At 51.9% G+C, this 16,083-nt stretch overlaps 1 protein-coding gene across 2 annotated transcripts in view; it reads left to right on the top strand.

Moving 5' to 3' along the window:
* Window positions 1-5,170: 5,170 nt before the first annotated feature.
* The window catches only part of USP32 (ubiquitin specific peptidase 32), a 240,770-nt gene continuing 229,857 nt past the window's right edge, over window positions 5,171-16,083 (top strand). For both annotated transcript variants that reach the window (XM_044286239.1, XM_044286238.1), the window contains exon 1: window positions 5,171-5,407. In XM_044286239.1, the coding sequence (XP_044142174.1) occupies window positions 5,350-5,407 (58 nt within the window). In that variant the 5' untranslated portion in view covers window positions 5,171-5,349. The remainder of the gene's footprint in view (window positions 5,408-16,083) is intronic.

The raw sequence follows: 16,083 nt of genomic DNA, 5'->3' as shown, positions 1-16,083 counted from the left end.
CAGAAAGGAGAAAATGGGAACTGCAGGTCAGAGGAAAAGCATCAATTCCTACATCAACTTTGCCCAAAGTAGCAGATGAGGCAGAATTTGATGATTTACTTTTTGAGGTCTTTCTCTTATTATAACTCTTAGTACAGTTCAAGAATCTCCTAGACGGACAAACATTAGCCAAATGACCTATGCCCCCACAACAAAAACACACCATTCTCTAAAGACTAAATCCTCCTTTATCTGGGGCAAGTCGACCTAGCTGCATGGGCTCCTCCACAGAGGGAACCGAGAGGATGAGGCCCCTGCACACTAAATGAGTCCGCCCCTAGACTGAAAAGCACTGGACAGAGAGGTCTCGTTTCTTTCTCTTAGACGCCTGTCAAGGCGTACCGCCAATGACATGGCAGACTCTAAGGACGTTGGTCTCTCATGGAAAGCAAACGCATCTTTCAATCTCTCTGAGAGACCATGAGAGAACTGACTCCAGAGTGCAGCATCATTCCAACCTGTATCAGCTGCCCATCTCCGAAATTCAGAACAATAAAGCTCAGCAGACAGTTTGTCCTGGCATAACAAACGTAAGTTAGATTCAGCCAGAGCAACACGATCCGGGTCATCATATATCTGCCCCAGGGCTAAAAAAAAATCTTTCTACGGATCGAAGGGAGGGATCCCCCGATGGCAACGAAAAAGCCCAAGTCTGAGCATTACCCCTGAGCAGGGAGATGACAATCCTCACCCTCTGTTCCTCATTACCAGAGGAATGGGGACACAAGCAAAAATGGAGTTTGCATGCCTCTCTAAAACAAACAAAATTCTCACTGCCCCCGGAGAACGTCTCCTTAAGTGAGACCTTTGGCTCGCAACAGACTCCATGGGCCGGAGCAGAGCCCAAAGCTTGAAGCTGAGTCATAGATTGACGGAGATCCGCTACCTCCAAAGAAAAACCTGCATGCGGTCAACCAGGTCAGAAAGCGGATCCATGTCAAAAAAGGACGGTTTGGCGGATTATAATGTCACGGCTGTAAATGAGCAACAAGAGTGTACACAGAGAATAACAACTGACGGACCCACTCTAGGGAGGAATAAGGGTGACCCCTGCCAGAACCTAAAAGCTCTCCCTACGCTGCTATGCGCATGTCCGGATCCGAATGGTAGATCGAGACATGCCCGCGTACCTAAGGCTGAAGACCACTGAAACCCCTACAATAGTGGAAGGGGCACGGCCACCAGTGCCCTGCTCAGTATATGGACGGAACCGGGGTCGCCTCGGATCCAGTCAGCAAAGAACAGATAAACACAATGTCTGTACACTTAACTGAGGTGCTGCAGCCGCAGTGCAAACAGATCCGAAGTCAGCAGACGATCTCTGAAGTACTCGCATCAGCAGGACACAGATCCAGTGAAGAGAAGTAACACAGGTGAAGACACTCAAGCGAGAGATACAGCTCAAAATGAAGAGTATAATCCGCACCTCTACAAAGGAGGAGGGGTGATTTAAAGGCAGCGAAATCAAACACAGGAGGAACAGCTGGGAGGAAGGAAACCAAAAGTAAAGACCTCATCACAGAGGTGGAGAAACAGGGAAGAGAACTCCTCCTAGCTCTAGTAGTGACATCATCACAGGGGTGTGGAAACAGAGCTATGAGAACGTCTCAAAGCTCTGGTAGTGACAGGTGTCCAGTTTGTCTCGAGATTCTGGAGAGAGTTTAGCCATAAACTTGGGATCAAACTCACTTTCTCATCTGCATTTCATCCCAAGAAAAATGGACAAACCAAAAGGGTCAACGGGGTATCAGAGCAGTTTTTAAGGTGTTTTGTTTCTGACTGCGAAAATGAGTGGAGGTTTCTGCCTCTAGCAGAAGCTGCTATTAATGACTATATCAGCTACTTTAGTGGCCTTTGTTTTGTAACTATAGGTTTAATCCGTGTTTATCTTCTGTATCTCGCAAAAGCCTGGAAAAAGCCAAAGTATCCAATGTGAACAAGCAAATAGGAAGCGGTCCGTGGGTCTGAACTTTGTGTTAGGTGATCTGGTATTGCTTTCTACAAAAAAATTTACCATTTACCAGTACCCTCTAGCAAACTTGAGCCAAAATTTATTGGACCATATAAAAACATGTCTGTAATTAATCCAGCATCTTTTTGTCTCCAGCTGACTTTATCATTCATAATTCATGATGTCTTTCATAAGTCCTTGCTTAAAAGTTATGTACACTTTCGGGGCAATTTTTTATTATTGCATTGTACTACTTTTGAGCTCAAAATCTTTTTTTTTTTTTTGGTCTTTATTAAAAATATGCAGCCCTTTTTCTGCACATAGCTGAGATGCTCTAGTAGCAGCCTATGGATTTTCTCTCTTTTTCGTCAGATGGGGAGCTGACAGGCTTCTTATCGCTGCACTTTGACATTATAAACACTCATTGTAGCTCAGTTGCTTCCGAAGGTGTACATAGCCTTTAAAAGATATGTTCTTTCTGCAATTTCTCCACCTAAACCGCCTGATCCAGTGGTTATTTTGGATGAGATTGAGTATGAGGTAGAGAGAATTCTTGACTCGCGGAAAGTTAAAGGTTCGATCCAGTACTTAATCCAATGGAAGGGGTATGGTCCTAAGAAGAGAACATGGGTACCTGCTCAGGATGTCCATGCTCCCTGCCTAATTAAGTTCCATGCTAAATTTCCATTTAAGCCTGCTCCCCAGGTTGAGAGTCCAGTGTGGGGGGTGGGTGGGGGAGTTTATGTCACAAACTTACCTGTCCGGGACCCAGCAATGAGATCTCCAGCTCCGGCGCAAAAGACGCTCTGAAAAGTCACGCCCCCTGGTGATGCAACAGAATGCTATGCTCTGTTTCTCTCCACAGCGGGTGTGTGCTGGAGGAAACTAGCAGTGGGTTGATTGCTCAGCTGTTCTTTTCTTGTGTGCTGTGTTCTGATTGATGGAGCACCGAGTCATGACCTATCAGGCTCTGATCCTAGGACATGTTGCTCTATTTAAACCCCTTCCCGGCTAGATACCACTGCCAGTGATAGGTGTTAACTCCCTAGTTGTGCTCCCAGTTCTGTGTCCGTTCAGATTGCTTATTGGATTGACCTCGGCTTGCCTTTGACCACTATCTGTCTCATGATTTGGTACTGTGTTTCCTGTCTGGTTCTGACTTTGGCTTGGCTATTCTCTGTCGTCTGATTTGGCATTGCATTGTCCGCCTGGTTCCGACCCATTCCTATACAAATTCATCTTTGTGTAGTTTCTTCTCTGTGTGTGCCAGTCCTGCACCTAGCAGAGTAGGGAATGTTGATCAGTGGCAGACTTGCCGCCTAGGACTTGCACTGCAAGTAGTCAGGAAAAGCGAGCTGGGTTCCAGTTAGGGCTCACTGTCTGTGTGTTCCTGACTACTGTGCTGACAGTAGGGTGGTGATATGTGGACCAAAGAGGTAAATTTCCATATTGTCATCATAGAAGTGATACTGAAAGCCAAAGGACTCTATTAGCTGTCCCAGGCTGAAGGTGTAGATTCAGAAGAGCAGGGGTCCTAGGACAAAGCCTTGAGAGACACCAACAGAGAGGGGATAGGCAAAGAGGTGGTGTGTGAGTGGGAGACACTAAATGTCCGTTTTGTGAGGTATGATGTGATCCAGGAGAGGTGGACGTGACACCAAGAGGTGAAAGAGTTTGTAGCAGAACAGAGTGGTCAACTGTGTCAAAGGAAGAGGATAAGTCAAGGAGTTGGAGGACAGAGTAATAGCATTTGGCTTTGTCAGTTAGCAGGTGGCTGGTGACTTTGGTAAGGGCAGTTGCAGTAGAGTGGTGGGGTCGGAAGCCAGATTGTAGCCGGTCAAATAGGGAACAGGAAGAGAGGTGGGAGGGAAGTAAAGGGCCCCTTACACGGGCCGAAAATCGCATAGATCTTTGCTAACAAGCATTCATAGTAACGCTCATTAGCGATGATCTGGCAGTATAAATGTACCCCCGATTACCCAATGAACGAGCGAAACACTCATTTATCGGGTAATTGGATCTTTGTGTGAACACAAAAATCCTTGTTTCCCGACAGCAGATCATGCTTTACAAACATGATCTGCTGTTGGAAAACAGAGTCATTATGGGAAAGAGCGATGGCATTAATGATCGCTCCTTCCCAAGCAGATGGTTGGATGAGGGAGAGGTGAGTTAAGGCTCATTTACATGAATAGCAGATTGTCCGGAAGGAAGTGCCTTACCGACAGTCGGCTACTACCGACAGTCGGCTACTCGCTCAGTGGAGGTGAAGCTTGGCACTGACATACAGCGATCACCTCCACAGTATGAGGGTGGCTATTGCGATCGCTCGTTCACATACAGCTGCATTGCTTCTGGGCAGCAGATCCCTGTTTAGAAAGCACACTCTGCTGCCCAGAAACAATAATTTATGAAAGACTGTTTCACATGAAGAATGAGCGTTTCACTGGCGTTTTAGCTGCACCTTTACACGGGCAGATGGTCAGGAGTGTTAACATTCAATCCCGATTAGCTACATGTGTAAGTCCACCTTTAGAGCGGTTAGATAGGGAACAGGGGCGGGTAAAGATAAGATCCAGCGTGTGACCATCATTGTGAAGACCACTGAGAGAAGCCAAAGGAGGAAACTAATGAAAATGACACCTCTGAAATAAAATTATAAGAAAATTCCAGACTGAAGTGAAATTTACATGAGCCCAAAATGCCCCTGTAAGTCACCACTGATGGGAATTTACACAAACTCTGGTGTTGTAAGTACCAATCAATTTATAGCTAGGTAAGACTAGGAAATGAAAAAAAAAAGTCCCACGTCCACTCGTACATTTTCTAAGTTTGACACAGCTAGGACGCCGTAAACACTGGCAGGCAACCTTCCTACAACAACACAGACGTTCCCTCAACAAGCATGTCCGCCTTGGCTTCACGGCTACTAGTCACGTGAGCGTCTCCTTCGCCTACGTCAGTATTTTGCAGGCGCTCCTATAACCGGACGCTGGAGAACTCAGCTGACGTTCCGCCCGGCACCCTCCCCTCTAGTCTTAGGCGCTCCAGGGAAACGCAGGCGCCTAAACCAGAACCGCGGCTGACAAGCTGACACGTGGGCGGAGCCTGGCGATGCGGAGGGGGCCTCATGTGATCTCCTCCGTGAGTGGGCGTGGCTTCCGTTAGAGGAAGCGAAGGCTGGAGCAGTAGAGGGCGGGGCCGCTGAGGTTGCTGTGTGGAAGGCAGGTGATGGTTCCTGGAGCCGAGTACACCGTTACTGCGCTGGAGTAGCCGGGACTGCAGCCCGCTGAGGAGAGCACGGCTCCCAGCCATGGACTGACGGGGCTGTGCATGCTCTTCTTGTCGCCGGAGTCATCATGGGGGCCAAGGAATCTCGGATCGGGTTCCTTACATATGATGAAGCCGTCAAAAGAGGTGAGGAGGAGGCTGGTGGAGTGCTAGCCGGGTGACAGGTGGTGACAGGATGTGTGCCTGCGGAGGAATGCAGCGGCCGCCTCGTCCCATTCTCCCTCCTGTCAATTGATTAGTGTGTGATCAGTGGAGAGCCCAGCCTGGTGTGTGCAGGCACTCGGGCTGCATCCTCCCAGTGGGTGCACCGTCCACCCTGGGCCTTGGCTGGCAGCTATCTGGTGGGCACACTGCTGCACAGATGGGGCATTTCACAGCTGCAGCCATAGTATAGCAGTGGAGGGGATGTCACTTTATTCTCCTTAATTGTTCGCTGTTATCAGCCATTTCACACTGGTGAGTGGTATACTGTAGCTGGCAGCACCGAGATCACAGACGGGGAGTTCAGGGTGATCCCTAATGTCACAACCACTAATGTAATAAGTAATCTGTGATATCACTATAATCCATGATGTCACAATCACTCTGTCAGTGACCCCTGATGTCATGATGATCACTCTGTCAGTGACCCCTGATGTCATGATGATCACTCTGTCAGGGACCCTCTGATGTCACGGTGATCACTCTTGTCAGGGACCCTCTGATGTCACGGTGATCACTCTTGTCAGGGACCCTCTGATGTCACGGTGATCACTCTTGTCAGGGACCCTCTGATGTCACGGTGATCACTCTTGTCAGGGACCCTCTGATGTCACGGTGATCACTCTTGTCAGGGACCCTCTGATGTCACGGTGATCACTCTTGTCAGGGACCCTCTGATGTCACGGTGATCACTCTTGTCAGGGACCCTCTGATGTCAGGGTGATCACTCTTGTCAGGGACCCTCTGATGTCAGGGTGATCACTCTTGTCAGGGACCCTCTGATGTCAGGGTGATCACTCTTGTCAGGGACCCTCTGATGTCAGGGTGATCACTCTTGTCAGGGACCCTCTGATGTCAGGGTGATCACTCTTGTCAGGGACCCTCTGATGTCAGGGTGATCACTCTTGTCAGGGACCCTCTGATGTCAGGGTGATCACTCTTGTCAGGGACCCTCTGATGTCAGGGTGATCACTCTTGTCAGGGACCCTCTGATGTCAGGGTGATCACTCTTGTCAGGGACCCTCTGATGTCAGGGTGATCACTCTTGTCAGGGACCCTCTGATGTCAGGGTGATCACTCTTGTCAGGGACCCTCTGATGTCAGGGTGATCACTCTTGTCAGGGACCCTCTGATGTCAGGGTGATCACTGTTTTATTCTAGTATCACATATAGCCAGCTATACTGATGCACTGATGTTCTGATATTAGCAGATCTTCTCTAATCTGTAGGACAGATGCCATTTGTTGCAGTGAGTGTTGTCTATAGTGAACTGTCAGATCCGTCTTTCATTTTCAAATTTGTTTAAAGAAATGAAATCTTAAATTGATTGGTTGCTCCAAAACCACGCCCTGCTCAGTCTTCATACCTGAGGTCCACTGGGGCAAATTTCTGAACACTGGATTGACTTCTGCACCTGTCCAGGTGTAGAGACTAAGCGGCTGAACAGTATGGGGAAACCTAAGGGAATGTCCGCATGGTCAGGTTTACCAATGCTGTTCTGGGGGCCAAAACCAGGAGTGAATTCAGAAAAGAGAAGTCGTATCTGTCCTTTATACTTTATCTCCCTTTATGATTCACTCCTGATTTTGGCTTCCAAAAAGTATATCAGAAAACCTGACCACGTGGTTGTACCCTGAGGTTATGTTCTCACAGAGAATTCTCTGTTCTGAAAAAAGCCTGATACGGAATCCGCATAAGGTTTTTTGTATGCAATTTATTTCCGGCCTTTTTTTTTTTTTTTTTTCTATACGCCAATTACTGCCCATTTTCAGAGGGAATTCTGGATGTGGGTTCCATGTGGAATCCATGTCAAGAATGGACAGGACACGTCTTTTTTTTTTTTTTTTTTTTGTCCCCACTGTGCAGTTTTTAAAACCGCAAATGGGAAAAAAAGAAAATTGAATTAACCTGCGTACATTTTTGGCATGGAATTGGTGGCAAAAAATCTATTGTATGAACATACCTTAAATCCGCCGTACTCATTAAATGTGTATCGCCAGAACCTGGGGATTTCTGTGGTCTCTCAGCTTCTAAAGTCCGGGAAGATAAGGATAGGGCATCTTAGATTTCAACTGACTGATCCTTTCATTCTCAGGCGATAAACCACTACCAGAGGTGTCAGCTGAGGAACGTCAGGGAGAGCGGTCATCTGAATGAACGTTCGGCCAACAGCTGTCCCATGTGTATGACCACCTTAAAGGGGTTTTCTGGAAGTACCATATTGATGACTTATCCTCAGGATAGATCATCATTACCTGATCAGCAGGGGTCTGACTCCTGGCAAAACCACTGATCAGCTTTTTTGAAGAGGCCATGGCACACCGGCGAGCCCTGCTGCCTCCTCACAGCATATAAGCATAGCACTGTACACTGTATAGCGGCTGTGCTCAGTACTGCAGCCCAGGCCTATTCACTTGAATGGTACTGAGCTGTGCCTAGGTCATGTGAACATGACATCAAGGGCCTAGCAGGGGTACTGGGAATCGGACCCCATCGATCAGATGTTGATGACCTATCTTGAGGATAAGCCATCAAAATTAAACTCCTGGAAAACTCTTTTAAGTCACTGTTTTTGGGATGCAAGTGTTGGGTTCATTGCTGTTAAATAGTCTTGGAAAGGTGGGTGACAACCTCTGTGGGATTGCAGTGGGGGGCCATATTGGTTGTCACCCTGCATTTCCAAAGCAAATAAGAAGGTGATATGTGGCATGGATCGTTGTCCTCTTCTGTCTGGTAGTGAGGTGCCAATACTGGCTGTGGTGGATCTCTTCAGGGGCGTATCACCTGCTAGTCTATACTTCTGTTACTGAGCAGAAGCTGAGGCTAGTCCAGGCTGCTGCGTGGCAAGCATTGCTGCATAAATATATGCCCCGAGTAATCCGAACAGTGCGCTAGCGAAGAATTACACAAGTTAATCATGTCCACTAACCCGAAAGGAGAACGTTCCTAGAGCTCCCCTGCGCTAATTGTGATTGTTAGAGCAAACAAGTCCGCCTCTCCCCCGCCTGAAATAGCTGATAACAGGGAACAATAGGTAACAGACCTGCAAACCCTGATAAGATACTTCACAGACATTTCTGACTGAAAATCCATTTCATGCACCTTGTGCGGCTCCTGTGCCAAGGCTTCCTTGGTCACTGTGTGCCTCCACTGACGTATGTGACCACTGAAGCCTGTGATGTCTTGGTGTGACACATCATCGGTAAGGGTCCATGGACGAGGGAAGCCTCACCACAGGAGCAGCAGAAGACGGCAAAGGTGAGTAAAGTCATCCCTCAAGATACAATGGTCTTTTGTGGGCCATCGTAAGTTGAAACTAGACTCAACATACAATGTCTCAGACTCAGATCCAACCACTCACTGGTAAAACACCTTTATTGGTTGTCTAGTAACTCCTCCTTTGGATACCATTTTTTTTTTTTCTAAAGAACCCCCCGTTCGTCTGCTGTGGTCCCTGTATCTTTTGGCGCCTCATATGCTAATGAGGTGACTTGAAGTTCTCCTGGGCGCGGTTATCTTCTCCCTGGCTGCGAGCGCATCCAATCAAAGCGCCCCGCTCTTAGCCAGGGAGAAGGAGCTCAAGTTCTCTTAATACCGGAAAATAGAAACGCTAGTGTGAAAGTAGCCTTATATGTCTTGGTTATCTGTTTATTTTTTTTACCTTTACTTTTTCTTATTTTGGGATGACATTTTTAGGCTTTGGAACCAATTACCAGTTTTCCATAGAGTTATAGACACCAGTTATAATGGCTACAACATACAGTGGTCGTCCTGGCACCAATTCATATTGTAACTTGCCGGACCACTGTATACTGTTGCACTGTTGTGATGAATACCACCCCTCGTGTCCGCTGACGTCAACCACGTCGAGCTCACGAGACCTGGTATGATCACGGGGTTTACCAAAAACGTGAAGTTACGCCCTCCAGAGGAGCACGTAAGGTCAGGCTGGTATAGTTTACACATACACCTCCTGTCCACGCGGGCACAGAGAGGCAACAAGCTGGAAGGGCCTTTTCACTGCCGCAGTGAAAACAGCCCACACTCAGCCCGGGTAACTGCCACCAGTTTCTCGTTTGATATAAGCCCGGTCCGCTAACGGGATTATATAGGGTCAGAAACCAACCCGCGGTAGCTTATAACTAGGCCAAAACACGGACGTGGGGATTCGTGATCGAGATACAAGATAGCACAAGATTAAATTATAGATTTAATCGCTATAAGAGCACACTAGATATAACACACTATACACAGACAATATATATACAGTGGTCTGAGGTTACAGATTACAGGGTATATGGTTACAATAGGATTAAGCAGGGTGAAAGTAAGTTACCAAGTATGATGAAAGTTCCTTGGCGATGTCCTGAATCGGAGGCCACACGAGGGGCTGTGCTCTCCTGCTATTTCCTGGGTCCCTCTAAACACATGTGTAGCATGCGACCCCTCTTCAGAAAAAGACGCCCCCTACTTGCTGGCACCAGGCTTTTAACCTGCAGCTGGTCCGTCCCCTCCCTGCCTCAGGGAGGGGTCAACTCCCCCTCTTCTGGGCTGACAGTGAATGACCCACAAAACACTTTAGGGGTCATAGCTCCAGACCAGAGGGTCACAGGGAGATGGTTCTGGGACTAATGGACCTGCCTGGGTTCAGGCTACAATTAGAGCCCAAACCTGGTACCGGTAGGTGGCTTCTATGGGGAGATATGGGTATCTCCCTACCCCGACTGGGTACGAGTAAACAAAGACCATGGGACCGTACCTCGTGGCCACCGGGACACAAATATGTATCCGGTTTGCGTCTGCGGTGGCCAGGTGATTCATAATTCCTTATGAGAGGTAGGTGCCAATATGTCTAGGAAATCTCATTGATCCAGGCCAAAGCAGATACCCCCTGCTGGGGGTTTTCCTGCAGATTCAGGTGGCTCCCAACTGCTGCACAGAGGTGTGAACTTCTCCTTGAAGCTTGGACCCCCTGAGGGGTGTCTTCCTGGCCAACTGAGTCATGCCAAGAGGTGCATAAAATTACAATCAGGGCTGGGGGCTTTGAAGCAGGGAAATCCTGTCAGCAAATGGGGGGTGTGAGGACATGGCTGACAGTAAATATTAATCCATATTCCTCACACCTCCCCCTTTTAGAGGGCGCCAGGGGGCAGCACATTCCTGTGCTCCCCCGTGCGCCCATCCGCCCCCTCTCCTTGTCGGGATAGCCCATCGGCGTTCCCGTGGTCACGGCCCCTTTTGTGGCGAATGGTCAAGTGATACTGCTGGAGAGCTAGGCTCCAGCGTAGCAGCCTCCCATTCGTCCCGGATACGGTGTTTAACCAACTGAGGGGGTTGTGGTCGGTCTCCACCGTGAAGCGGCGCCCGTATAAATACGGCTGCAACCGTTGCAGTGCCCAGACAATTGCCAGGCACTCCTTCTCCATTGTGGAGTACGCCACCTCCCTCGGCAGGAGCTTCCGACTCAGGTACAGAACAGGGTGTTCCTGGCCCGTAGTGTCAACCTGGCTGAGTACGGCACCGAGGCCGAAATCACTGGCGTCAGTCTGCACTATAAACGGCAGCGTAAAGTCGGCCGCCTGGAGTACAGGGAAGCTCGATAGGGCGGCCTTCAGCGCTCGGAAGGCCGTCTCGCAGTCGTTCGTCCAATCGACTGCGGAGGGCAGCTTCTTCTTGGTGAGATCCGTCAAGGGCTTCGCCAGGCTACTATAGTGGGGAACGAACCTCCTATAGTACCCTGCGGTGCCCAGGAAGGACATCACCTGTTTCTTGGTCCTGGGGGTGGGCCAGGATGCGATAGCATCCACTTTCCCGGGCTCTGGCTTAAGGGTCCCCCCGCCTACCCGGTGCCCCAGGTAGTGGACCTCGCTCATGCCCAGCTGGCACTTTTCCGGCTTGATGGTCAAGCCTGCCTGGTGGATCCGCCCCAGCACCTGCATCAGGTGCTGCAGGTGATCCTCCCAGGTGGGACTGAAGACGGCAATGTCATCCAGGTACGCGGCCGCGTACCTTTCGAGTCCCTTAAGCAGCGTGTTGACCATCCGCTGAAAAGTGGCAGGGGCATTCTTCATGCCGAACGGCATCACTGTGGATTCGTACAATCCAAAGGGGGTGATGAAGGCAGAGCGTTCCCGCGCCTCCGGGGTCAGGGGAATCTGCCAGTACCCCCGGCTCAGATCCATGATGGTCAGGTACTGGGCCCCGGCCAACTGATCGAGCAGGTCATCGATGCGTGGCATAGGGTACGCATCGGTGACCGAGACAGCGTTGAGTCCCCTGTAGTCCACACAGAACCGGGTGGTCCGGTCCTTCTTTGGGACGAGGACCACAGGCGAGGCCCAAGCGCTGTTGGATGCCTGGATGACCCCCAGCTTCAGCATCTCGTCAATCTCCTGGCGCATGTGCTGCTGCACCTCCAAGGAAACCCGATATGCTGAACGCCGGATTGGGGGGTGATCCCTAGTGTCCACGTGATGGACAGCCAACTCTGTCCTTCCGGGCTTGCTGCTGAACAATTCCCGGAAGGGGTGAAGGGTGGCCCACAGCTGGGACCGTTGGTCCGTCAAGAGCTGTTGGCCCACCTCCACGTCCTCGATGGACCCACCCGCCTTCACCTGGGTGAGCATGTCCAGGAGGGTTTCCTCTTCCCCCTCCTCGGGGAGGTTGCAGACAGGGAGGGCACATTCCCCCCTCTCATGATGGGCCTTCATCATGTTCACGTGGAAGGCCTTACGCCTTCCTCGGGCGTGGTCCAGGGTGACCAGGTACGTCACGGCATTGAGGCGCTGATGCACGAGGTACGGGCCTTCCCAGGCCGCCTGAAGCTTGTCCTGAGGTACGGGGACCAGTACCCATACCTTCTGACCCACCTGGTAGGTCCTCTCACAAGCGTTCTGGTCATACCATCGCTTCTGGTCGGCCTGGGCCCGCTCCATATTATCGTGCACCAGCTGCGACAAGGCCTGCATCTTGTTCCGGAAGCGCATGACATATTCGACGACCGACACTCCAGGGGTGACTACCTCTCCCTCCCAGGCCTCTTTCACCAGAGCCAGGGGCCCCCGCACACGTCGCCCGTACAGGAGCTCGAAGGGGGAGAACCCCGTGGAGGCCTGTGGGACCTCTCGGTAAGCAAACAGCAGATGTGGGAGGTACCGCTCCCAGTCACGCCCGTGGGAGTCGACCAACATCCTAAGCATCTGCTTTAAGGTGCCATTAAATCGTTCACACAGGCCGTTTGTCTGTGGGTGGTACGGGCTGGTCACCAGATGTTGCACCTGTGTTTGCTTACAGAGGGACTCCATCAATTGCGACATGAACTGGGTCCCCCGGTCGGTGAGCATTTCCTGGGGAAAGCCCACTCTGGAGAAAATCTCCAGCAAAGCAGTAGCCACCTTGTCGGCCCGAATGGATGACAAGGCTACCGCCTCCGGGTACCGGGTGGCATAGTCTACTACCGTCAATATGAAGCGTTTCCCGGAGCTGCTGGGAATGGACAGCGGTCCAATTAGATCCACAGCCACCCTCCTGAAAGGCTCTTCAATTATGGGCAGCGTTACCAGTGGGGCTTTGGGGCGTCTCCCCGCCTTCCCCACCCGCTGGCAGGTGTCACATGAACGGCAGTAGGCAACCACATCAGCCCCCATCTTTGGCCAGTAGAAATGCTGGGCTAATCTGGCCCTTGTCTTAGCGATCCCTAGGTGTCCAGCCATCGGAATCTCATGCGCCACCTGCAACAACTCCTTCCTGAACTGATAGGGTACCACTAGCTGTTGGTCCCTAGGCCACGCCTCCTGTGAGCCCGGCTGGACCGTGACCCGGTACAGCCGTCCTTGGTCCCAGACCATCCGCTCGAGGTCTGAGTCCGAGGGGGGCTGTTCCGCTTGCTCCTTGAGAGCGTTCAGGCTGGCGTCAGCCGCTAACGCTGCCTGAAACTCCTGACTGGACATGGCCAGAATAGACGAGACTGCCACGTCCCCTGTCAGGTCCCTGGGACCTGTCTCCTGGCCTCCCTCTGACTCGGCAGCCACTTGGTCGGAAGGGGGAAAGCCATCAGACCCCTGAGGGGCCCCTAGGGCCCCAGCACTCACACTGCGCGTGACAGCAGCTATGGCCGCTGCCACTGCTGGTAGTGCCTGCTTTCCCTCGGCTCCTGACCAAGTCGCCAGTCCAGACGGACTAACCTGGCCCTCTGACATCCCAGTGGGGGAGGAACACTGCACTGAGAGTTCACCTGGCAGTCCTACTTCTCCTGGGACAGCCCTGACCTCATTTGCATCCTCCCCCCCTGCAGCTGTCTGCCCCCTGCTTGTCCCCCCAGTCACCACACTGGAGGACAACAGGGTCCAGCAGGCTTGCTGGCTACACCCTGGGGCTTCCGCCCAGCTGACAGGAATGACCCCCTCCCCACTGAGGGGAGAGGCACACATTACATCCCCCACATCCCCATCAACATGCATAATAGGTACATTCACAGTATTATCAGGGGGGGACATCACATCACATTCTGGGGAATCGGACCTTGGGGTGTCAGCGGCCACGTACTTAGACACAAGCCGCCCCAGGTCCGTCCCCAGCAAAACACTGGCGGGGATATTTGCGGATACCCCCACCTCCCTTACCCCTCGACCGGCGCCCCAGTCCAGATAGACCTTGGCGACGGGCAGCGCCGGTTCCACTCCTCCAATCCCGGAGACAGTGAGGGATCTCCCGGGCAGTAAATCATAGGGTGTCACCAGTTCAGGCCGTACCAGTGTCATTTCAGCGCCGGTGTCTCTAAGTCCCATGGCCACGGCCTGGCCCACGGTGACCGGTTGAACATTGTCAAGGGACCTCCCACCACCCCCACCCACACACAACACCGTGGACGGTTTCCGGGTTGATGACTGGGACGGATCCCTCGGGCGCTGGGGACACATGGCTTTGAAGTGTCCTGGCTGCTTACACAGGTGACAAAGTCGGGGTTCCCCCACCGACGTGGAAAGTGCAGCAGGGGCCGGTGCCCACTTGGGCCTAGGGGCAGGGGTAGCAGGTGCAGCGTGCGTCTTACCCCCTCTCCAGCCGACAGGTTTCCGGGCCTCTGAAGTCCTGTTGTTGGTGTATTCATCGGCCAGGGCTGCGGTTGCGGAGGCCCCCTTTGGCTTCCGGTCACGGAGGTACTGCTGGAGATCCTCTGGGCAGTTCCACAAGAACTGTTCTGTGGCGATGAGCTCCTTCAGCTGCTGGACGGTGGAGAGCTCCAATCCTGTGGTCCATTGGTCGACCGCTCTCAGCAAGGCCCGCATGTGATCGGCCCAGCTCTGGGTAGAACCCCGGTGCAAATTCCTGAGCCTTTTCCGGTACGACTCAGGGGTTAAGTTATACTGCCTGACCAGAGCCTGTTTGATGTCCTCATAGCTCAGGATGGTCTCGCTGGGCAGGTACCCGAAGATTTCAAGGGCTTTTCCCCTGAGCCGTGGCGTGAGGAATCTGACCCACTGGTCCTCTGGCAGCTGGTATTGATGGCAGGCTGTCTCAAATGCCAACAAAAAGGTGTCCAGGTCCCCATCTTTGTCCAGTAGGGGAAAGTCCTCCGCCCGCAGTTTGGGAATCCGGACCTCTGGAGACTCACATTGGGCTGGGGAGGGCTGCTGGAATTGAAGCTTCAGCTGGAGCATCTGTAGCTGGTGCTCACGCTCGGCCCGCTCGCGACGCTCTGCAGCCTCTGCTCGCTCGCGACGCTCTGCAGCCTCTGCTCGCTCGCGACGCTCTGCAGCCGCCAGGAGGAGCTCCGAGGCTACCTGGTCTCCAGCCTGGAGACGGTCCATGGCAGCTTGTAGGAGAGCAGCTGAGCCAGCTTGGCTGGGGGGATGGGCAGGTGGATTGAGGCCCGCCGCGGACCTCACCTCTGGCGACTGGCTCCTTGGGGAGTTTTGGCTGTGCTCCCCCTCGCCTTCCACCTCCTCTCCGCCCCCAATTAAAGCATCGGCCATCTCCTTCGATTTGCTCCTTGTGATACTGGCCGGCATTGCAACGGATGGTCACTGAGACCACTGCAACCTGATGCACACACACCTTATTGTATCTGCCCTCAGACTGTCTAGTGTTGAACTGATCTTAAGACTCCAGCAGCAAGAGCTACTGCTGGTCGTCTTTAGTGTCTGGAAGTATGGGTCTCACACTCACACACACTAGTATCTCGATCCCACTTTGCTGCCACCAATATGTGATGAATACCACCCCTCGTGTCCGCTGACGTCAACCACGTCGAGCTCACGAGACCTGGTATGATCACGGGGTTTACCAAAAACGTGAAGTTACGCCCTCCAGAGGAGCACGTAAGGTCAGGCTGGTATAGTTTACACATACACCTCCTGTCCACGCGGGCACAGAGAGGCAACAAGCTGGAAGGGCCTTTTCACTGCCGCAGTGAAAACAGCCCACACTCAGCCCGGGTAACTGCCACCAGTTTCTCGTTTGATATAAGCCCGGTCCGCTAACGGGATTATATAGGGTCAGAAACCAACCCGCGGTAGCTTATAACTAGGCCAAAACACGGACGTGGGGATTCGTGATCGAGATACAAGATAGCACAAGATTAAATTATAGATTTAATCGCTATA

The sequence above is a fragment of the Bufo gargarizans genome, chromosome 3, assembly GCF_014858855.1.
Source record: "Bufo gargarizans isolate SCDJY-AF-19 chromosome 3, ASM1485885v1, whole genome shotgun sequence".
Classification (NCBI taxonomy): Eukaryota; Metazoa; Chordata; class Amphibia; order Anura; family Bufonidae; genus Bufo; species Bufo gargarizans.
Note: the sequence above shows the minus strand (reverse complement) of the source record. Positions and strands in the feature narration are given on the sequence as shown.